At 36.2% G+C, this 20199-nt stretch overlaps 1 protein-coding gene across 8 annotated transcripts; it reads left to right on the top strand.

The window, feature by feature from the left end:
- The first annotated feature begins 1683 nt into the window (after positions 1-1683).
- LOC18421622 (uncharacterized) lies at positions 1684-15110 on the top strand. 8 transcript variants are annotated; one of them, XM_088862100.1, is made up of 11 exons: positions 1684-1797; positions 1901-2042; positions 6935-6995; positions 7070-7202; positions 7622-7745; positions 8127-8183; positions 8553-8649; positions 9108-9315; positions 10223-10283; positions 10739-10815; positions 14901-15110. In XM_088862100.1, exons 1-10 carry the CDS (start codon positions 1745-1747, stop codon positions 10784-10786), a joined length of 984 nt encoding a protein of 327 aa, XP_088718226.1. In that variant the 5' UTR covers positions 1684-1744; the 3' UTR covers positions 10787-10815; positions 14901-15110. The 8 variants fall into 8 exon arrangements, with proteins under 8 accessions (XP_088718226.1, XP_088718227.1, XP_088718225.1 ...); XM_088862101.1 differs by having other exon boundaries at positions 14840-15110; XM_088862099.1 differs by having other exon boundaries at positions 14798-15110.
- The last annotated feature ends 5089 nt before the right edge of the window (positions 15111-20199 follow it).

Genomic DNA, 20199 nt, shown 5'->3' with positions numbered 1-20199 from the left:
GTTTATATTCATGATCTCCATGTTAAAAATTACATGTCCTTAAAAATTATGTCCAAAAATCTATCTCAAAAATAGATTTTTAAGAGGTGACTCATTTCTACATTAACTCATAGAAATTGTCATATGATATCAGGACTAATCCGTCTCTAATGCCAAATGACGGAGATGACCTCTCTAAAAATCTGGAGAGGAAGGGCTCATCTATGTTTATTGTCATCGAGTATGGACCATGGACATGTTTATAAAAATATATTACAGAAAAAGTTTATATAAGATTTCAAATTTATTTAAAGAGGTAAGGTTGCAATAATTTATATTGTTCATTTTATTTTGATAATACCATTTTTTATACTATTTTAAAATGCGTACCACTTTTTTGATACTATTTTAAAATACATGTTAAATTTACACCATTAAACTAAAATAGATGGTGTAGAAAGTAACTTTATTTTTACAAATAAGGTAGCAATCTTATATAAATCACACATATATATTACATTGGCCATGGTAAGGAAAATATTTTGTTTTTTCTTGAATATTGGTAAATGTTCCGAGCATTAACTTTCATACCTTGTTACAATGATTTAGAAAATGCCGATCCAAGATTGAAATCGGTAGGACCGTGCTGGTTCTATATATATATCAGCAGCCGTGCGGTTTTAGAAAGAACATACAGGTTATTTAACATACCCGATTGGTTTTGTTAGGAAACCGAACATGGTTCCCACTTCTTATATTGCAGTTTTTATGTTTTCAAATTGATTAATTTAATATATTTTTATCGTATTATATATTTTTTGAATTATTTTTAATACATGCCACTCTCTTAATTGGAATGGTCCAACCTTCGCCAGATTCCACTCTCTTAAAGCAGGCGATACTCACATTTTCAAGCAAAGAGCAATAGATAAATTAAATACGAATGAAAATAAATATAACACCTCTATAAAGATAAATTTAAATGCAACATTTATAGAGATAAAACATCAATAAATCTATAAATGAAAATAAAGAATTGATTTATTCAATTAATTATTAGGAAAGGGAAAAATTAGAAATGAATAGGTCACTAACCCCTTTTTAAAGAAAAAATGTTTTGATAGGGGTGCAATACTATCAAAATAAGTAAAACCTCAAACTCACATTAAAACTCCAAAAAATTACATTTTTAGCATAAAAAACCTTGAAATCGATCATCTAGGCTTTGACAAGTATGAGTTGTAAAAAAATTAGGATTTCAATGCTTAAAAATAATGTATATTGTAATATATTCTCTAGACTGTCAATTTCATCCTAAAAAAACATTCACATATTTGTTAGATATGTGTATTTTTTTAACTTCAATTTTTGTAATCGGGAGTTAGAAATTGATTTTAAAGCCAACGCTAAAATTTATGAGGCTTTTGTTTTGTTATCCTACAGCGTATGCTTTACAGGAGGTGTATCCTTTTTCTTTTCATTTTGTGAGATGAACTCATTAAAAAAAGTCTATATAAATTTATTTTGAACTTTTTATTTGACTAATGAAATAAATAGAGCGACCCAATTTCAAATCCAATGCCCAAGATTAATTATGATAGACTTTCCCACATACATATATCAAAAAAAATAAAAATAAATAAATAAATAAATAAATAAATATATATATATATATATATATGAGGGTAGAAAAAGCATGCGATTGATCCAAACAAACAAGAAACTCAAAAGACTCATATGGAGTGAGAGGTCCAGCAGAGGTTCAATGCAAATTCTTCAGCAAAGGAGCTTTTGGGAGCGGAATTTGTTGAAAGGCAGGCAAGTTTCGATGCTTCCTTCGTCCCTGCTCTCTCTATCCAATTAAGTACATATTTATTTTACCTACCATGCTACGGTTTCCCTTTCTCTATGAATGCAGCAGGCTCTGCGCCAATAATCACCGTCGCGGGACCACGAAAACAATGACCAGCCCAACGAAGGATGGCACCGTCGTAGTGGGGAACCCTGACACGCTGGAGAAGAAGAAGGCCGCCATTAAATTTGCAGGTCCATCCAAACTCCAGGTTACTTCCATTTTCTCTCTCTAAACATCATACAGTATCCATGTTTTGTTTCTCTCTCTTTTACCCCCAAACACTGAACATTGTAACATGTCCATCAAAGTCATGTCACCATGTCTGCGCTCATGGTGCCCCAGAAGTTGTCACTCTTCTTCTTCATCATTTCGCTGTTTTCTGACTCCTCACAAACTTTTCAACATTTCTTACTCCACTTTTGCATGGGTTCAACCCAATTCTGCTGAACCCAGCGAGCTAGAGAGGCGTATTGTCTCTCTCTGTAAAAGCCATGTTAAATTGAAGGAAGCAGTAACTATCCTTAACTCTATGCTCCAATCGAATTCGAAACCATCCTCTTTCACTTGTTTCTCTCTCCTCGACTCCCTTTCTAGAGCAGGAGAGCATGACAAAGCTCTCTCTGTCTATAAAAGCATTGCTACAGCAGAAATTTTACCCGATATTAATATTCTTCACACTTTGCTCAACTGTTTTTGCCACACGCGAATGACCCATTCTGCTTTTGGGGTTTTGGGTTTAATTCAGAAACTGGGTTATCGTTTCTCGGTTATTCAATTGAACATTGTGATGAGAGGTTTGTGCAAGGAGCGCGAGGTTGCTAGGGCCATAGAGCTCTTCCAGGTTATGGAAAAGCAGAAGCTTCTACCAGATGTTGTTACGTATAATACTCTTATAAATGGGCTCTGTAAATCCATGCTTTTCGAAGAAGCCTTGACATTATGCAAAGAAATGAGGAAGAGAGAGTGTTACCCCAACATTGTCACGTACACCACGCTCATTGATGGTCTTAGCAAGGATGGGAGAACAGAGCAGGCAATGAATTTGTTAGGGGAGATGCATCGAAAAGGCCTTAACCCTGATGTGGTTACTTATAGTGCTATTGTGAATGGTCTTTGCAACAAAGGCTTATTTGATAAAGCTATTGAATTGTTCCATGAGATGTCAGAGAAGAGAATTTCCCCTAATGTGGTCACCTACAGTTCTTTGATTCATGGTCTTTGCAAGAACGGGCAGTGGCAGGATGCCACTGAAATGTTCAATGGTATGCTTGAATCAGGGCTTCAACCTGATGCCATCACATACACAGGATTGGTTGATGGCTTGTGTAAAGATGGAAGGGTGCCACAAGCTATGCAATTGCTGAATACAATGATGGAGAAAGGGGAAGAGCCAGACACAGTGACATATAATGTTTTGATTAATGGGCTCTGCAAAGAAGGTCAGATGGGTGATGCCATGAATTATATGGGCAAGATGATTGAAAGAGGAAACATGCCCGATGTGGTCACTTTCAATACATTAATGGTGGGATTTTGCAGAATTGGTAAGGTGGAAGAGTCTGTGAAACTTCTCCAACACATGCTTGATGGGGGTTTCATTTCCTATGCACCTGGCAGTGTGGTTTTCATAGATAAGAAGCATAGAAATTGCTGTGTTGAGCCAGACATAATGACGTATAATACACTCGTACATGGGCTTTGCAAAGAGTGTCGTGTTGATGAAGCCGTTCAGCTTTGTCAAAAGATGGCAGAGAGAGGGGTTGCTTGTAATCTGGTGACTTATAACATGTTGATTGATGGGTTTTGCAAGGTTCATCAACTGAATGAAGCTTTAATGCTCCTACAGCAAATGGGTGATAAGGGATTTGAGCTGACTTCCTTTACATATAGCATCTTGATAGACGGGCTTTGCAAAAATGGCAAGATTGAAACTGCCAAAAAGCTTCTCTATGACATGCAGTCTCATGGCCTTGTTCCTAACCAACGCGACTATAATACATTGCTAGATGCATTATGCAAAGTGGGAGATCTTGAGCATGCAATGAGTTTGTTTCTGGTGATGAATGAAGGTGGTTGCGAACCAGATGTCATCACCTTCAATATCCTTATTGATGGGATGTGCAGAGCAGGAAATTTGAATGATGCAAAGGAAATGCTTAATGAGATGATTCAGAGGGGTTTTATCCCTGACATTGTAACATACTCTATAATAATAAATGGGCTCTCGAAAGTGGGAGATATGGATGATGCCAAAGGATTACTTGAAAAGATGATTGCAAAGGGGCTTTCTCCAGATGCTTGCATATATGATTCCCTGTTGAAAGGGTTTTGGGCAAAGGGTGACGTGGAAGAATTTATGAGGCTACTCCATGGAATGGCAGCTCAGGGTGTTAGACTTGATGATAAACTTGAATCGACAATCTTGGATTGCCTCTCTGGTGACGGTCGAATCTCAACATTTATGGAGTCTCTACCCAAATTTTCTCAAGCGAATCTCATGTAAAGAGTTGTTGATAAACTCCAGGAATCCCATCCCATGCTAGAATCACAAAAAGTTAAATCTCAATTGTAGTTACTTTTTGCCTTTGCCCCCATGAGTGTTAGCATGGGTTATATTTGTAATCAAAATCCAGTTAGAAGTTTTATAATGCATTGATTTTTTTTAAATAATTGAAAGCTAATAAATTCCCAAATTGTCTATCCAAATGGAGGACCTTTGTCGTAATTTCCTTTTCCAGACTGGAATTGCCAAAAAACGTTCATATATACATTTGGAAATATATGAATTTAGAGAGACTGTTAATGTCAGAGATCCTAAATTTCATGGTGTAATTAGAAATTGATTTACTTACACCCTCGGGGCATTATTAAAAAATAAAAAATAAAAAATAAAAAAAGAAGAAGAAGAAAGAACATAATCTCAAGAAGAAGAAGAAGAAGAAGAAGAAGAAGAAGAAGAAATAACATATACTTATTAAGGTTTTTCAGGCTTTATGTGGAAGGTAGAAATGGAGAGCGCCACCTGGTTTTAGTTTTTGTAATCGGATGTCTCACTTATTATTAATGTTGCATCAGATGATCTAAATTAATCCACTACTTTTCTTTAAGCAAGACATAGAGATAAAACAATGCTAGATTTTAGCATTTCCAGTGATGTTATACACTGTTCTTTCCTCCTATGACTCACTCAAATGGGCCTGCCCTCCACTGCTGGCGTGTGTTACCCAGACACTTAAATATTGAAGAAGTGTCACATGTTGACAATACTTGACATGGGGATATCAGAAGAATGTGTAGAGAGAACAAGGGTGGAGTTTGTACCCAAGATGTCATGTGCCAGGTTCACGTGGTCTATCCTAGTGTAAAAGTGGATGTATATATATATAGATTGAAAGTATATTGTTTTACCATAAAATAACAATTTTATGGATGTGTCTTGCTGTATTGGTTTTAGAATGAAGCACCAGACACTTAGATATTGGTTTCTAACACCCGAGTCTGTGTCTAGGTAGCATAGCTGTTGGGAGGTTGGAAAACCTTTTCTCCCACCACACTGCATCCTCTGTTACCATTGGAAGCCACATTTCCAATACTCAAAACATGAATCATATAAGACCCTCCCACTCATGACTTTGGCCGCTGCGCTTCCCACTCTTCAAATCCGTCCCCACTGCATAAAAAAATGGAAGCCTGGCCTAAGGAAAGAACTCCTTCACTAACAACATGTCGAGAAAGTCCATGACTGTTTTAGTTGCATTTCTATAATTCTATTAAAACCATTTCTTTTATCCTCTTTGCTGGACTTCTCAAGGGTTTATGACTCTTTTCCCCCTTAACATCATCACTTGGAAGAGGAAAGGAAAAGCTTGTGTACCAAAAATGTAATCATGGATTTTAGAATTACTTTTAGAAATGAGGGAAGAATATGAATTAGAAGATCACTGGTAGCTTTCGAGAGAATCACGGGTCGATAGAACTGATAGTAAAAATTATTTTAATCATATTGAGAAATTAGCAAGGAATAAAAGCTTAGGACTTTAGTTTTATACACACTGTCTTAGATGAATTGATTTATACCATTTAAACTAGTTTCAAGTGATTCAATTATATCCATAGTTTGCCTGTTTACATGTTAATCAAGGGTGTCAAAATAGAATTTAATTCAGCTATTTTTGGATGGATATAGCAAGATGCCCTTCAAGTTTGTTACCTGGGTCTCTTTTGGTTTGCTTTCAACATGGTGTTGTTGTCGAGGATTAACTGATGCCAGAGGGGGTAGAGTGGTTATGGTTCCCCATTTTAGATATAGCCCAAGGGAGAACAACTTGTTAGATCTATTGCCCCTTTTGCTGAGTCTTAAATTTGTCTATATTCCTTCATTGAGAACGTATCACCTAGTTTCGTTATGGGATTATATTGGTCAGTTTTCAGTGAGATCCTTTGTCTGACTCCTACGGGTGGAGGGGTATCAAGCTTTTCCCATTATTACAATTTTAACATGCATAACATGCATGTTATTTGGTGCATATTTGTAAGTTTATATTGATAACTGCATAATGGTCTTTTAAGAAAGAACCTACGGCTACAAGGTACATCGAAATGTACCTCAGGTAAGCAACTGTGGACCCAGTTATTTTGGTGTCCTCCCACAATTGAATCTGGCATCCGGAAGGTTTAGTTGTCTGATTGCTGATATTTTTTTTCTAATATGCCCCAATGGTCATTATCAGGTCCGAATTGATGGTCGTCATCTGGTGCGAGTCTAAGTCCCTGCAAGCAGCTCTGCTATCAATAAGGAAATATATGTTGTCATAATGGTTAGATGCCTCTAATGCATGCAGTATTAAAGTGTTTGTGATGTCTTTTAGTTTGATTTTGTCATGTATTGAGGTCACTGTTAGCATATCTTGTTTGGTGCTGGTGCTGGTGCTGCACTTGATCCCTAGGGCATATTGTACTAACTGAACTTTTTGTGGATTAATACTTCAAGGGATGTATATTAATGTGTTTGGCTGTGCATTATCAGCTTGATGCTGGTGACCTGCTTCCTCTATTTTTGTTAGCTGGATTTTGGTCTAGTGTTCTGATTCTGTTTTGTAGGTGATTGCTGATTTTGATGCCACACTTACAAAATACTGGGTCAATGGAAGTCGAGGACACAGTGAGTTGCATAATTACATGTGCTTGTGCATGTGTACTGGTGGGCTGTGTTCTGATTTGCTAATGTCATTGTAGGCAGTCACAATCTGTTGCAGCAGGGAAATCCTGAATACAACTTGAAGAGGCAGAAACTATATGATCACTATCATCCATTGGAATTCTCTCCAACTATTCCTATTGAGGAGAAGGCAAAGCTAATGGAGGAATGGTATGCTTTTATTCCATAATCCGTCTTCTTAGTTTAACATGTAGCTGTTCAGGAGTTTCTTTTTCAGGCTGTAAAGTTAGGAAGCAATGTATGGTTGGCCTTCGGTCATTTGTTTTGTTAATCTCCCTCGAGACCAGCATCCACTCAGCATCAAATTTCATTGCTTATGCCAGTGCACATGTTCAATTAGCATTGGCATACCTTGCGCGTCTTTTTTTTTTTTTGATAATGTTAACATTGTATTGAAGGAGAGAAATACAAAAAAGACCCCAGAGGGTCAATGGGATTTCTGCCCCATAGTATTATCTTTTTCCAGCCCCATATTATTATCTTCTAATGTTATTGGGATTTCTGTTCCTGGTTCCAATCAAAATATCTATGAACTGAAGAATTGCTTCTTCTTTTCATCTCAATTTCAGGTGGGAGAGAACCCATGCTCTTCTTGTTGAGGGCGGTCTTACTTATGATGACATAACTTCGTCTGTTGCTAACTCTGCAGTTGCATTTAGAGAAGGTGTCATTGAGTTATTTGAACTACTGGAGGTAGATACTTTACCAATTGCAGGGTTTATCCTGAAAGAGAATAACAAATTCTACATCAGTACCATCAAACTGATTGGGCAAAAGTGAGCAGTGGAGCTGCTGATTGCCAGTAAAGTGATCCGCTAGTAGGCTGTTCCTGTTAAGTTCTTTGGAATTGGACCTTCTCTTCCTAAAACACGATTTGCAAGAGCAACTGAAGACTATTATAATTTTCATGTCAAGATGAACTTTTTGTTTTCTGTTTCCTGTTTTATATTACAAGTAACATCTCTTTCAGTACTGAATTCTGGATCAAATTAACTTTGACCACTATTTTCAAATTTGATGTTACTCATTTGATGATGGTTATTGTGCTAAACTATTCCTCTGTTTCCTTGACAGAAAAAAGATGTTCCTGTTCTTGTATTTTCTGCTGGACTTGCAGACATTATTGAAGAGGCAAGTATAATGAAAGGTCTTTGAAACTATTCATTATATAAAAGTCTGTTCTTTTAGGGCTTGTTTGATTGGAGGATTGCAGCCCCATTATCATGAACTTTTGGCTTTGTTCAATGTTTTAAAGCTTGCCAAGTCAATTAGGGATCCTCCCAAGTCCATTTGGCTGGAAACCTCCCAGTCTCGGCGTGAGACTTGGACACTCGGCATGAAACCTTTTCAAGTCTCAAGCAAAGTCTGAGACCTAATTTATTGGTTTTGTTACATGGGTTGTTTCATCACTTTGAACTTTTGGTTTTACAACAAGGATTGCACCTTATTATTACATCATTTATTGCCTTTTTTCTGCTAATATTGTTTATTGTTGTCTAGGTTCTGAGACAGAAACTTCACAGATCTTTCAAGAATGTCAAGGTTGTCTCAAACCGAATGGTATTTGATGAGAATGGAAAGCTTGTGGCCTTTAAAGGTATCCATTCACTGATTTCAGTTATTCTTTTTTCCTTTTGAGTACACAGGGATTCACAATCATGGTCTTTTCTGCAATAGATTAGAGCTGATTAGTACATGGACATGGTACTTGAAATTTGGTTAAACCCAATATCTACTGTGGCAACTAGATGGCTGTGGATTGGCAAAAATTCATGTTAATGAAATCAGCAAAAAAAAAAAAAAAGTTACTTCTGATTCCTTGAAATCAAAAGATTTGTATGATGAGGTAACTTTTTATCTTAATTATTTTCAAAATGTAAACTCTCAAACAGAGGCATGCATCTGGAATGCTTGCCCTTTCTTATTCAATGTGATTTCCTGTGTTGCTCTACTTTACTGGACTTCCATTTACTATCTATCTTTTATTTGCTAATGAATATGGTAGGTTAGATATCTGAGCACTTGTCTTGCTTGTTGTTTGGTATTTGTTTACAGGAAAGACAATTCATGTTTTAAACAAAAATGAACATGCTCTTGATATGGCTGCCCCTGTTCATGACCATCTAGGAGATGCTCACGGTCTCAATAATGATACATCTTCAGTTAAAAACAGAACCAATGTTTTACTTCTTGGGGATCACATTGGAGATCTGGGCATGTCTGATGGTTTGGACTATGAGAACCGAATCACTGTTGGATTCTTGTAAGTACTAATAGTAGCATGGTTTTCTAGCACTCTATGATTTTTGTTCCTTTTTCCCTTTCTGATATTAGACTATGGGACTTAGTTGATTGGACTGGTACCAGGGAAGCACCCTTTCTCTGAAGGATTGATTTGTGAATGCCTTAGAAATAGCCACCCACTGTTTTAATTGCCAAACAGAACATGCATTACTGCCCATAATAAGTCTATTTTTACTTTGTTTTTATAGGGGATAACCTCTACAATGGATTGATACCTTTTTCGTGTGGCAATATCACAAACAAGGGTGACCCTTAATATGCTTATACAAAAAAGAGGCATTGGGCTAGGGTCAAGGCGGTAGCAGCTGGGTTTTCATAGCATTATGTCTCAAGTTCCATTCCTTGTAACCATGTCAAAAAAAAAAGAAGAAAGTTATTTTCTCCTTGAATAAAAAGAGTGAACCATCATCATCATCATCATCTAAGGCTTTTCTCAACTATTTGGGGTTGGCCATAGAGATGTAGCAAAAGCTTTGCGCTAGCTGCCAATCTAACACAACCCTCCTCCTTTCTCATCTGAGCTTAGGACTTGGGACCGGCAATAGCGGAGTTAGAGTGAATCTGATATCAGTAATGAAATATTCTCTTCTGTTCTTCAAAGATATTTTTCTTTATGGAATTCATGGCCAAACAAGCATCCTTTAGAGCAATGCCCCTTTACCCAATAGTGAAATTATAGGTGCTTAGTAAATTAACCAACAGCTTCCCTACCATTGAAATAAAGTGGGCTTACATGATTGTTTTTTTTCCTGTTGGTAACTATAGTCTATCCAGATACAGTGGGAATTTGACTTTAAGATTGCTCAAGAAATTCTTTGAAAGTGTATATTTTCCTTTCTGAACACTCAAAACAACTGCTGTTGCAGGAATGATAATATTGAGAGCTCGTTTGATGATTATAGGAAAGCATTTGACGTGGTTTTTCTGGTGGGTAAATTGCTAATAATCACTTTATTGTCATCTAGATTAACTGATAGCATGGCAGTATATTGGTTGACTCTCTCTTTCTCTCTTGAGTAATTTCTTTCATTGCACTTCTCACAACATATATTTGAAAAGAGAACATAATGGAATATCCAGCATTTAAAAACACTGGACTGGATACTTAACTGGGCATGGGGTATGCGAGTCGGCTTGCAGAGTCCTCGGTCTAGAGGGTCGAAACTCGGACCCGACTTATGAGATTTCTTTAAAGACCTGGACAGATTTGGTCAAGACTTGGATCATCTGAGTTGGGGTTGCCTGGAACTGGAAGGTTGCCAATTCCAAGTGACTTGGGCAAGTCGAGTTAGCCATGTCTTCAAACATTGGAATAATATGAAAATTCCCATTTTGTGTTTGTAATTCAGACAAGTACGTTTTTTGGACTTTGTATGTTTCAGAATGATGCACCCATGTGGGGAGTGGTTGAGCTTGTTTCCCGGCTTTGAGCTTGTGGCAAATGATCTTCATTTTAGAGGTAAACATGTATTTGCATAAATTTTCCTCTACTTTGTATATATGAATGCCTCCTTTTTTTAAGAATCAAAATAAGCTTTTAGTAGGAAAGAGATGACACGAGAAATTGGAGTTATCTAATGCATATTACCCTTCCTTCTTAAGTATGGGTTTGGTCAACTCCCTAATGGATAATGAATGTTTGCACCTTAAACCATTGATGACAAGAGACAAGAAGTTTGAAGGCATGACATTACTCTCAAGCTAAGAGATGATAATTAATTTTCAAAATGTTGTTATATTTTGTTTAATAAAATTGCCTGTATAGTGTTCTCAGGTATTAACTTTGAAAATTGGTCTTTAATGGAGTTGTCCCATTGGATTGGAACTTCTGCGTTTACTCTGTGCATAACGGCTATAAATTCGGAGTGAGGGAGTGGTGGTAGTTTCAACTGTTTACTCCTGTCCAAATCCACCCTCTCTAATTAACCTCATTGGAATCCCTTTAGTCAGGAATGTACTCACTTGTGCCTCACCCAGTGGACCTGCATCAGCCATAAGAACCACGCCTTTTCTCTTTTTGATTGGACCTCCGGTTTGGATGCATCACAGTTCATGAGTGACCTCGCAGCAAAGTTAAGCTTCACTGCCCCCATGACTGGTCTGGACCTTGGGCATTTGGTCTGGGCTTCAATTGTTCATGATATGCTATGTCCCTTCAAGTCATCCCATACGATGCTACAACATGTTCTCTGAATCAAGTATTCCCCCATTCACCTCACGCTAGAAACACTCAATATAAAGTCAGATGGCATATCTTTCACAAAAGGTTGTTATGCTTTCAAGGAAAGGGCAAGAGTGCATCCACTTAAAAGAGCCATTATTGTGGTTGTCTTGTTGACATCTTCCAATGCAATGGCAATTAAGCCAAGTAACAAAAGCCCTGGTCCTTGCATTTTCAGAATGTCTTGCAGAGATGGTCTACTCCTCTCAATATTTTTGTAACAAAATCACCATTCGGGAATTGGATGCAAATGTTGTTGAAGATGGTCCCTTGTGAGCAGTATTTGCAAACTCAACTCTATAGTCAACTCAATTGCTGCCAAAACCGAGTTGACTAGCTGAATCAAAAAGTAAACTCAGAAAAGCTTGCATTGATTTTTTCAAATTTGTGTGGGAAATATTAAAAATAAAAAAAACAATGTGTCAATTATGGGAATCGATGACACCTTGAAAACCAAGCATGAGACCCTTTGTTGCCTATATATATATATATATATATATATTATGGATAACACTTAGAAACACTCTTGAGCAAATTTCTACAGCATTTCGCTAATGGCTCATCACCTTCCAAAGTCTATCAGATGGTCACAATTATCGGATAGTGTTTGCATTTTATTAATTTTTCTATAATTCAGATTAACTTGAAATTTTTGTGGATGTGTGCGCCTTAGTGAGGCGCACCTAAATAAATATAAAAAATAATCCAAATAATAAAAATGACCAAATTACCTTATGAATATTTCAAGGGTGTTTTCATCATTTTATTTTTTATGTGCAATCAGAGTTTTATGTAATCCTTGCATACCAATGAAGCTGAAGGGGAAGCTATGACTGGGTTTTTTTTTATGGGACAGAATGTTAGGCAGTCAAGAAACAACATACCAACAGGATGAGTGTAGCAAAGATGAGAATGGTGAGATGGATGAGTGGCAAGACAAGAAATGATAGAATTTGGAATGAATATATTCAAGGGAACTTAGGAGTGGCTCTAATAGGCGACAAGATGAGGGAAAGTAGACTTTGGTGGGTTGGCCATATGTAACACAGAACCAATACAACATCGGTTAGGAGGTTCGATTTGGTTCAAGTGGAAGGCTATAAAAAGGACAAGGGAAGGCCCAAAAGGATATGCATGGAAGCAGTGAGAAAAAATATGGTGACTTATAGTCATACCATCGGTATGGCCCTTGATAGAGCAGAATGGTAGAACAAGATTGGGATAAGGCTTCGATGATGGTAATGATGAATATTTTAGTTAGGTGTGAGTTGGTTAGATGTATAAACCCAAAATTTCAGATGAATTGGATTTGTAGAAAGTCTTTAGTGTTTGTAAGCGTTTTCTCATACACACAAACACAAACATAAATATATATATATATATATATATATATATATATATATATATATATATATATATATATATATATGGAAGATACTACAAAATGCTTATAGGTGAAAATGAACAGTGATTTCGCTTACCTTCATCACCGTTCAAAGTTCATCGTACGGTCACGATTGTCCGGTAGTGTTTCATTTTTTATTTTTTTTATACAAATTGGAATGATTTGAAATTTGGAGCGCGTGTTCATCAAAAATAGGCGAATCTATGAAAAATATCAAAAAAATATCTTACATAAAATAAATTGACCAAAATACCCCAAAAAAGTTTCAAGCGTATTTTGGTCAATTTTTTTTGCGAATTATTTTTTTTATATTTTTATTAGGTGCGCCTCACTAAGATGTACACACACTCCAAATTTCAAATCATTCCGATTTTTACAAAGAAAATAAAAAATGAAACACTACTGGACAATCGTGACCGTACGATGAACTTTGGACGGTGATGAGGGTAGGCGAAATCACTGTTCATTTACGCCTATAAGCGTTGGGAAGACTTTTCCATATATATATATATATATATATATATTGGAGTAACTTTTATATCCCAAGGCCTAGTGCAATAGTATATGACATGTGGCCTAGATTGAATTTGGGTTGATTTGATGGTCATGATTGTATATAATATTTGAGTTTAATTTTTTTCGTACATATCCAAATCGCTTCAAATTTGGAGATCCACCCTTGTTATCAAGGTGCACCCAAATAAAAATAAAAATAAAATAATTTACAAAAAATAAGTTGACTAAAATACCTCTAGAACTACTTAAGGTATTTTGATTGATTTACTTTTTTGTAAATTATTTTTTAATATTTTATTAGGTGCACCTATTTTTCAAGAATAGATGCTCAAAATTTAAATAATTTGGATTTGTATAACAAAATGAAAATTCAAATACGAAATACAACCATGACCATCCCATCGGCATAGATTGAATCTGGGCCATTGGGTGTAACTATTGCATTAGCCCTTGGGCTGACAAAATGTTTTTCCATATATATATAGATAGATGGATATATGGATAGATAGATGGATATATGGATAGATGGATAGATATCGATATATGGTTTTTTCTATGGTTGACACCTAAGTGTTTCATACATAGATATAGATATATGGTTTTATAAAACTTGCCTATTGGACGGTTTGAGTTGACTCGGCAAGTTGTTCTATCTCAAAAATGAGGTTTTATTTATTGCTTTTGAGCATTCTTTCAACTTATGCCATACCCATTAATCTAACCCCATTTGAGCTGAAAGCAAAATTAGGGTTAGGGTTTGAATGCATTCTTACCTCCAATACGTCATGTTTTAAAAAGTTGACGACTTAGAGTAAAGGTGAGTCCCATCCTAACAACTAAATAAAGCATGTAACGTTGGCAAATTGTACATTTACTTAGTGCGCCGGTTTTTCCTATTTAAGAACATTTGATGTGAGGCTTCATGTTCTTCCCTGAATTGGATAGTTGTAATTAAGTACTAATTCCCCCAAATAGGCTTCCTACTGATCCTCAATGATAGTTTGGGACAAAATGCTTGACCAAATCTTTGTTGCAACAGACTTTTTTTAGGTCTCTTTTTTAATTTCCCGTTGAGTTTGTGTTTTCTCATCTCTTCTTGCTTGGATTTGGTGTTTTGCATCTCTAGATTTGTACAGAGATGCAAATGTTAGATCATTTCAAGGCTAAGAATTGGGACAACCATTTATATATTATTGATGTTTTGGATATTGATGTTGAAGTGATTATGTGAAGATGCTGATTTCTCATCTGTTAACACCTGATATTTACAAGATTGAAGTTTTGCTCTTTTTTCTTTAGGCTCTTTATTCCATTGAGTAGAAGTGAATTTCATCATTCTAGGGGGGCTGTATAATTGTTTGTTGCTGATGATGCACATTTGGTTGGTGATTATTCATTGAAGCAACTGATGATGCTCTGATGCTTTGGGAGCTTTGGTTGAGGCCTGTGATGAAAGATCATTTATTGGATGGCATTGTCAATTTGTTGGTTGGTTATCAGTATGATCGATATTCTTGGAATGCATATAACAATTTACTTAATTTTTTAGGTATTGTTAATTATTGTTGGATGGTCAATGGTATGATAATTTTTAAAGTGATCTTGCCGCTAAGATTCTTCGTAGCATGAAACCTAAATGGTGGTTTGAGAATGTGAGGGATTTCACAGAAGCATGATTTTGTTGGGCATATTATTGTTGAATTTGAACATAAGATACCCTGAAAGGAGAGATAAAAGGGCTTTGTGGGATTTTAGTGATAAAACATACCTTGGAGATTGATTGGAGGCAGGACATCAGCTTCTTCTACTCACTATGAAAATATTTTACACCAAATTATCCTTTATTAGGGTTTAGGCTTCTACCCGAAATTACCTTCTAAACAGTTTTGGGACCAAGCCCTGCCGAAGCATTTCTTTGTGGCCAAGGTTTGAAAACCGCCTCGACAATGCTGATTGCTGGGTTCGTTAGTCGAATGGAATGTGAGTCATTGCAGCATAACAACAGGAGAGTATGAAAAAGGTCAAAGAAAAAAGAGAGAGAGAATGGTAAAATAGTAAAAGAAAAAAAAGAGAGAGAATGGTAAAATAGTAAAAGAATAGTAAGCAAGATAAATGAGGCCAGGGAGTTTTTCATTTTTTGAGAATTATATGAAATAATGGCTTTTGCAATCGAAACAACTGGTAAAACGCAAGAATGGAAACATTGGTAGAAGGTATAAAAATGAGGAATATAATATATTTTTCTCGTTAAAGAAAAATTATTTTAAATGCTTTTTTCTGCAAGCCCTGAGCTATTGGCTTGGGGTTCAGAGAGAGAGAGAAAGAGAGAGTAATAGACTGTTGAGGGGAAGTGCCAATGTCTATGAGAAATCACAGTGAAGGTGATTAAAAGGGGTGGGGACAATGGGAAACCGGTCCGTTATTGGTGCCGTCACCATCTGTGATTATTAGTATGATATGATCCTGAGGATCTTGGGGAAACCGGTGGCCATCACCATCCATTGAGTTCTTGGACTACACAGAAGAGAGAGAGGGACACACTAGGACATCCATTGACTTCTTGGACTACACAGAAGAGAGAGAGGCACACACTAGGACAAGACCTGACCCACACCAATGGTGATTTCCATCTTCTCTATCACGTGCAGCTTTTTTCAATGGGCGTTGATGACCCTCAGGACCATTGGCTTTTTTTTATTAATTTTTATTATTATTATTTTTTTTATAGCTTCCAATTTGAAAATGTAAAGATCACCTGCCGATGTTCCTATGTGTCGGGGCGTTTCTTTGTGTATTTCTTAGGCAATATAATTAGGGAAAAGTTTATATAGAGCCGAGGTTCTAAGCCTACTTCAAAAATTCCAGTAGAAGAGATTGTTTTGATGCTCAAATATCCTCAAATTGATCATCTCGACATCAAGATGCATGGATATGAGAAAAAAATGGATATCAAGTTTTGGAAATAGTGTATTTTGTAATGAATTTTTGGATCGTCAATTTTCAAGATTTTCATAGATACGTCGATTTATACTATTTTTTAAGCTTTAAATTTTATAAATAAAGATAAAAATATATTTTAAGGCTATCACAAAGATTTCTAGTATTGAAATCACATTTCTCGACACTATTTGCAGGTAGGCTCTAATTGGATTGTTTAGACCCTAGGATCTATACAAACAGCACCCATATAATTATGATATTCTTCAGTTTCTCTTTGAAATCCCCTCTCCCCCTTTCTCTCTCATTGCTCGCACACAATTTCAGTGTCTTTGAAATCCCCTCTCCCTTTTTCTCTCTTATTGCTCGCACACCATTTCAGACTCTTTGAAATCCTCGTCTCTAATATCTCTGCACGCTTATTTACTTTCTTACTCTTCCATTTAATGGTAAACCCTTTCACAATTAGGTGTTTCTATCTCATCCATGGAAATAAAGTATGTGCACTGTAATTTTTTAGGCACCGATGGTGAGTTTCAGTCACTAGAAAACTCCAGGGCCTCCATGTTTTGTTCAACAAAAAAATCCTACGTGCTTTTTGAAAACTCTGGGGCCTTGAGCTTTTGCTCATATGAAAACTCTAGGGCTTCGAATTTCCGTGTCCTGGAAGAGTCACGGGTTTTGAGATCAGTAAGTAAAATGAGGTGCTTGTGGAGCACCGCACTAAGCGCGTGGGAGGAAGGGTGGGTTTGCACTTCGTATTGGCGCCCGCCCCTCACCCGAGTACGTGTACAGGTCCGGGCACTTGATGTAGCACACTTCGTATTACGGGTATCGGCACCACGTGTACAGGTCCGGGCACTTGATGTGGCGCACTTCGTATTACGCATCGTCACCTCTCGCCGGCCTGAGCACCTATGTACAGTTCGGGCTCAAGGCTGAAGAAATTGTGAGGCTTACGAAATACACTCTTCCAATGCTCTTCTAACACACTTTTTCACACCATTCTCTATGAAATTTTAGTGAGCATAACAGATCACTCATCTCTGCTCTTCTAACACACTTTTTTCACACCATTCTCTATGAAATTTTACATAGCATAACAGATCACTCATCTCTTTCTCTCTACTCATTTTTCTCTCTTTCTCTCATTAAACAATACAAGACTGGTGTCTACGGTGGGTTTCAAGCTCAACTGCATAGAGCTTTAGAACATCAAAAGAGACCTTTATATTTTTCTGTATTCCAAAGATGAGTTGTCATTCTTATGCACAATCTATTATAGTATCGAAAGGGGCAAATATTGTCTTGAAATAGCGCTTCTGCATGCTTGAAAACAAGAAGGATTCAAACTTCAGTTCTTTTAGGACCCGGTTGATGCAGCCAAGCCTGCATATGTAGAAATTCGGGCCACTTAATAAATCTATTTTTGAGATGGATTTTATGACTTAATTTTTAAGGACATATAATCTCTAACATGAAGATCATGAATATGAAAAAAAAAAAAAAAAATTCAAAACTAAAAATAATAATTCTAGTAAGAAAACATTTGAATTGTTGGTTTGCATTGTTTTTAGATGGAACACCTACTTGCATCCATCTTGAATATGGATGTTTTACACTTTCTTGACCTCGTTGTTAGGTTTATGTGATCTTTAAAGGTCTTATGAGAGTTTGTATAAGTATAGTACATAATGAATCATAAACTCAGTGGGGGTATTGTCCTCTTGTGGGCCACACTAGACAAATACAATTTGTCGATACTCGGACTAGGCTTGACGTGTTAGGCCAGCCGAGTTGACCTGAGCATAGAGATATAACTGATGAGAGTTTAGTGGGTTAGTCCTTGATGCAATCCGAGTATGCTCAGAAGAGAACTGAATGAATGTGTGACCCTTGTGTGTGACGAATAATATATATAGACATAACTAAAACCTGTATCATCACACGACATATATATAGATAGCCATACTGAGATAGTAATCCACCATTGATGGTGAAGTGTGTACATGTACGATATATTACCTCTATGCACTATAGAGTTACAGTTGCATTATGGTTTAGTAGATCATGGTTTGTCATTAGAGGAGAACCTAAAATCCACCGACTGGGATTACGTCCCCTAGCCTATTGATTGACTTTTGCAGTCAAATCATGAGCCCATGCAGTGGATTGTAGGTCATGGGAACTGCTGAGTTAGTTTGAGAAAGCTAATGTGGATCGTGGTCCACAGTTAATGGTAGAGTGCTCTTATGCATTGATTAAATTCCCATCAAAATTAATTTAATTTAATTAATTTAATGTTATTTGAGTTTTTTAGAATTTTTATTTGAAGTTTTATGAATCTTTTGATATTTTAATTTTGTCATTTAGATTTATAAATCAAGAGAAATTCATTTTTAAAGTTTTAAATAAACTAAGGTGTTTGAAAAGTTTAAAAATATTTATTATTTCTAAAATATGTGGGGCCCTTCATAATTATTGGAAGCTCATTTAAAATCACATGGGGCAATTGGGTGGAGCCCATGAGTGGCCACCAATGCCCCACTCATAAGGGATTGTCTTTTCTTACTAAATATGGTGAGAGACATCCCATGCTAGTTGGTTTTCTTTTTGTGGAGAGAAGCCTACTTGCAATAAAGAAATGAAATATTTGGTTTTAGAAAATCTTGAGAATCAATAAGATCTGATTGAGAAATAAGGAATGAATATTTACTATTAGATAAAGTAAAAAAATATTTTTCTTATTTTACTTATTTGATGAGAATAGGTTTAAGAAGAGGATGATAAGGTCCTAATACATCTTGATGGTCGATCTAGGGAATGGATGACTCACATATCTCACCCCACAAGTCTCCTTAAATTGACGGTCAAGATTTGCTTCTACTATTTTATGGCAAACTCTAATGCATGAAAAATCTATAAAATGGATCATTCTCCTCTATTGTCTCTACACCTCTTATATACTCTCTCTTTTCTCTCTAAAATAGAATCTCTCTCTCACACACAAACTATCGTAAGGGGGCACGCCCAAACTAGGCTAGGTTAAGCTTGAATCTCTTTTATGGGTTCTAAATAAAGCTAGGTTTTCGTTATGTGATTTTGTGGGCATCAAATGGATCATCCCTAACTAGTAGTTTTCTCATGTGATTTTGTGAGTAGCAAAGGGATCATCCCTAACTAATAGTTTTCTCACTCCTTTCTTGATTTCTATTTCTCATAAGGATCAAGCCAAGAGTATTGAGGATTTAGGTGGGTGGTTCTAGAATGAGATCCATGTGTATTGTTTGGGTTTTGCCATAAGAAGAAAAAATCAAGAGACTGATCAAATATCCTGACTATCATCGGAAAAAGGAGACTCAGCGTGAGGTGTACGAAGCCTAGTTGAGGTAATCTCTGGCTCCGTCTTTTGTTTTTTCCATATTTATTTATTGTATCTTTTATTCCCAAGTATAGGTTGTCTTTTGTTTGTTATTGAAAGAAATGTTTTGAATGGCCTCAAGTTCTTGATATCCTATTATATTATTATTTTTTACTTTATTTGAAGGTTTTATATTGTAAAAAGACTTATTGTGAGTGATCTAGACTGTGAAGAAAAGAAAATAATTGAAAAAAAAAAGAAAAATAAATTATTATACACTCCAGCTAGATCGCACTATCCTTTCACTCATATGTAGAAATACGGTCTAGCGTACATGAAACAATTTTTTTTTTTAATGTATATCTTTTTTTCCCGTTTTCACCCAACTAATTTTCAAGCAGTG

Source organism: Amborella trichopoda, chromosome 3, assembly GCF_054954075.1.
Source record: "Amborella trichopoda isolate Santa Cruz 75 chromosome 3, AtrichopodaSantaCruz75HAP2 v2.0, whole genome shotgun sequence".
Taxonomy (NCBI): Eukaryota; Viridiplantae; Streptophyta; class Magnoliopsida; order Amborellales; family Amborellaceae; genus Amborella; species Amborella trichopoda.
The sequence above is the reverse complement of the archived record's forward strand: the minus strand, read 5'-3'. Positions and strand labels throughout refer to the sequence as shown.

Bases quoted from the DNA above. Each gene is read 5' to 3' on its own strand.
- LOC18421622 (XM_088862097.1), top strand. From the start codon at position 1,745: ATGCAAATTCTTCAGCAAAGGAGCTTTTGGGAGCGGAATTTGTTGAAA. The intron at 1,798-1,897 runs GCAAGTTTCGAT...CTATGAATGCAG, and splicing joins CGGAATTTGTTGAAAGGCAG to CAGGCTCTGCGCCAATAATC. The intron at 2,043-2,579 runs GTTACTTCCATT...GGTTTAATTCAG, and splicing joins CAGGTCCATCCAAACTCCAG to AAACTGGGTTATCGTTTCTC.